Here is a 3,969-nt window from a genome sequence, read left to right on the forward strand (position 1 = left end):
ACCTGGGCCACGCCCCGTCTGACCCCCACGGCTCTGGCAGAGGACGGCCGCGTGCGTGTCCTTGAGCTCCTCGGTCTCTGCAGGGCCCCGAGGATGCTGTGTGCGGACCATGCAGACATGGCCGCTGCTGTCTGGCCTCTCCAGCAAACGGCCCGGCCCAGGGTTATGGGCGCCCAAGCAGACGAGGCCGATGGCGTATTCAGGGTACGGGTGGGGGGGACGGTACATAGAGGGACGACGGAGTCCAGGTACCTGTGCTGGGTGTGTGTGTAGACGAGGGTGTTGGTAGAGATGGGGCGATGGTGTAGATGGGGGGGGAGACACTGTAGATGAAGGGGGCCAGTACAGATGGGGGTGAGCAGATGGTGGGATGGTGGGGAAAGTGACCCCTCTTGAGGGCACAGACACGAGCCCTGGGAGGACAGGGAATTGCCCATGTCACAGCTATTCTCTCGAGCACACAGAGGCGGGGCAGCACACCGAGGGGCGGGGCCTGGCGGAGCTCAGCAGATGCTCGCTGAGTGGATAACGGAGGCGAATGAGAACGTGGGTGCTGTCCGCTGATCTGAGGGTGCCCGTGACATCGGGCCTCAGTGCCCGCACGAGAAGCCCAGAGTCCTGCCTCTGCACGTGAGATGCCACCTAACGTGCATGCTTGATGAAGCCTGCAGCACCCTGTGGCGCCCTCCTTCACACAGGCTTCTAGGAGCCTGGCTACCGGAAGTGGGCTGGAAAACCTCCACTTTTTCTACTGCTCAGTATGGGTAACTTCTGTCGGCGAGGGTGCCCGGTCCACTGTCAGGCTCTGAACAGACAGACTGGCTACTCGGCTGGGAGCCATGGGCCCCAAGAAGCCACAGGCACGAGGGTCACCTGTTCCTGTCTGTCCTCATCACCCACCAGCCCTCGGGGAATACCGCAGCCCCACTGTGTTTGTGAGTGGGTTCTCCTAAAACATGCCAGCCCTGGGGGTGGGCCCCTTCCCACGCCGGAACTGCTCACCGCTGTTCGTGTAGCCCACCACGGACACCACGGGGAGCTCCCGCCGCCTCCGCTGCGTCCCCAGGAGCCGCCTCTTTCTCCTGAGCCTCTCCAGGGCCTTCCGGATCTTCATTTCCTTTTCTTTTAAGAGACGCTGCTGCACCTGCATGAAAGACTCCCCTGCAAGCACCGAAGCAGGTGAGTCGGTGAGCAGACGTGGGGAGAGTGTAAAAGCGAGCCGCACAACGGAGGCCCCTGTGGGGTGCGAGCAGGTGCACCCGAGGCCCCAAGCAGTGCCCCCGACACCTGTTCTGACTTGGCTCTGCCCAGCAGAAGGCAGCCATGCCTCCCCCTTCTGCCCTCTGTGGTCACATGGGCTCCCCTTTACTCAGTAGGAAGCAAGAGCCTCGGAAGGACGGTCCCCCGATATCCACAGTAGGCTGAGTGGTGCCCCAGGATTGTGTCCATATCTTGACAGTCCCCCCGCAGTCTGTAAATGGGACTGTCTCTGGAAATAAGCCTTTGCAGATGTGACTAAATGAATGATCTGAGTCCTCCTGGAGCAGGTGGCTCTAAACCCAGGGACAGTGTCCTTATAACGGACAGAAGAGGAGAGACACAGACACAGAGAAGCCACTGGAAGACAGAGGCAGAGACGGGACGGACGTGACCACCAGCCCAGGGACGCCTGGGTCCCCCAGATGCTGGTAGAGGCAGGAAGGACCCTCCCCTGGGGCCTCCAGAGTCCAAGACGCTGGGAGAGGCAGGAAGGACCCTCCCCTGGGGCCTCCAGAGGGAGCAAGGCCCTGGGACACCCAATGTCACCCTGCTGGTCTCCAGGATGGGGGAGAGAAGGGATTCGTGATGTTTGGAGCCCCTCCCCCAGTGTATGCCCATTTGTCATGACTGCCCCAGGACACCGCCTGGATCCCTAGCTTGTTTGATGTGAGTGCAGAAGGAGCCTGCACGCAGCCCTAGCCCCATCAGCATCTTCCAGGGATGTTGTCCCCTTCCTAGAGGTGGCTGCCGTGACATCCCCCTTCCCAGCACCTGTGGACAAGACGTTGGAATGTTACCTGACCCCATGATGTAGCGAGAGCCCCCTCCTCGTCCGTCCAGACGGCCAACGTCGTTTTTCAGGTTGGCCCTGGTGTGGAAACAGGAAGTAGGTGACTAAGCAGACACACATGCGCCATCCCACAACCACAGAGCAGGCGCGACACGTCACCCACGAGGGCGAGGACAGAAGTTTGGTGGGGTCTGGACGGAGCCCCAGTGCACCGGGGCCCTCCCTCTCACGTGTGCCGAAAGGCCGGGGCACAGGGTGCCACACTGGTGAAGTTCCCCATGGGGGCTGAGCCCCAGCGGGCATCTAACAAGCTCCTCTGCCAGGAGGGCACGGCCAGCCATGTTCTGTCCTTACCACACCCTGAGCAACAGTCAACCACATGATGACAAGAGGGGTTCTGTTGTCGGAGGCCCTATGTCAAGCCAGCACCTGAGGACGGGGAGCTCGGCCAGAGCCACCTGGAGCCGCGCCTCCCTGGTCCGGGCGTTGCAGCGGAAGATGTGCAGGACCACGGTGAACCGGTCGAACACCTGCACGCCCCAGGCGGCCTCCAGTTCTTTCTAGAAAAGAAGACAGCGTGTGAGGGCCCCGCAATGGGAGCCCAGGCCCATGGCAGGATCTCAGGAGAGGCGGGACCTGCCGCTCTCCCAAGACTGTGTCCTGTCCCTCAGAGGGGAGGCTGACCCGAGCCTCAGCGCAGAGGGTGGACAACGGAGAGTGACCCCAAGTACCTTGGTGGGCGCCGACATCCTCTCCACGTTCAGGAAGACAGCTGTGATTTCTGCCAACCCTCTAATTTTCTCTAAGGGAGAGAGGGTCCGGTTAGGGGTCGCCACTCTACAGACATCTGTGGCAGGAGGACCCTGCACTGTGGTTGGCTGTGTCACTGGACTATGAGCACGGTGTTCTGGACATCTGGGTCGGGGTCAAGGAGAGGCCCAAGTTCACGTTCAGGGGTGTGGCCTGCACAGAGGTCACATGACCACGTGGGGACTGAATTCTAAGATGTGGGGAGACAGGCAGTGAACACCCCTGGTGCGTGTGCTGGGCTCGCTGCTGTGAACTGCACTCAACAACAGTGTGGGGTGGGGACTGTTGGGGATCCCAGGAGAGCGGGGCTCACAGGCAGGACCCGGTGCTGAGTTGGCAGTGGGAAGCTAGGAGGGAGGGCTGAGCGCCACCGCCGGCTTGCACCCTAAACTGCCCCCACCCCAAGCCTCGTTTGAGTTCCAGTGTGGATGCCAGGCTTTTTCCACGATGACCCAAGTTCCCATGAGGCCTCATCACAGGTCAGCCTGTGCTTTTTCTGTTCTTCTCCGGAAGAAGAGAGAAAAGACAGGGACATGAGCGCCAGACGCACCTGTCAGGTGCTCCAAAGCCCCCTTGCTGAAGATGAGCTTCTTGTCGGGCGTTTTGGTGGGCACCACCACTGTCTCCACCACGGACCAGCTGTCCAGCGTGTGGACCAGCGCTTTTGCCTCCGCCACCTGCCACTCGGCTTTGGGGAGAGACGCGTCCTTGGTGAGGGCTGCTTCAAGCTGGTTCAGGGGCAGGCTGGGATGGGGGCTCAGTGTTGCTCCCGGAGTCCCCGTCCTCAAACCACGCAGGACGAGTTCCAACCCTCAGAGCCCAGCCCCCCGGAAGCCGGCCACTCGGAGTCTCCGCCGATCAGCTCAGCCTCTTAGAAGTCCCGCCCGAGTTCCAGCCTCCGCACACCAACCCCTCGGCTCCCGCCCCACGATCCAGCCCGCGAAGCCCTGCCCCTCCTGCAGGAGTCCGCGAGCCGCTCCTCTCGGGAGTCCCCCCATTCTAGGAGTCCCTGCCCCACAAACACCGCACCACCAGGTGCAGCCCCGAGCCTGCCGGCATCCCCGCCCACGAAACCCCACCAACCAGCTCCCCACCCAATCAGTCCCCGC

At 62.1% G+C, this 3,969-nt stretch overlaps 1 protein-coding gene across 1 annotated transcript in view; it reads right to left on the reverse strand.

Moving 5' to 3' along the window:
* GTPBP6 (GTP binding protein 6 (putative)) overlaps positions 1-3,969 on the reverse strand; it is a 9,286-nt gene that overhangs the window by 2,012 nt on the left and 3,305 nt on the right. The window contains exons 2-6 of the mRNA XM_025050035.1: positions 3,411-3,548; positions 2,782-2,852; positions 2,480-2,610; positions 2,058-2,128; positions 1,003-1,161 (exon numbers count right to left, since the gene is read on the reverse strand). Coding sequence (XP_024905803.1) covers positions 1,003-1,161; positions 2,058-2,128; positions 2,480-2,610; positions 2,782-2,852; positions 3,411-3,548 — 570 coding nt within the window. The remainder of the gene's footprint in view (positions 1-1,002; positions 1,162-2,057; positions 2,129-2,479; positions 2,611-2,781; positions 2,853-3,410; positions 3,549-3,969) is intronic.

The sequence above is a fragment of the Pteropus alecto genome, unplaced genomic scaffold, assembly GCF_000325575.1.
Source record: "Pteropus alecto unplaced genomic scaffold, ASM32557v1 scaffold987, whole genome shotgun sequence".
In the NCBI taxonomy this organism is placed as follows: domain Eukaryota; kingdom Metazoa; phylum Chordata; class Mammalia; order Chiroptera; family Pteropodidae; genus Pteropus; species Pteropus alecto.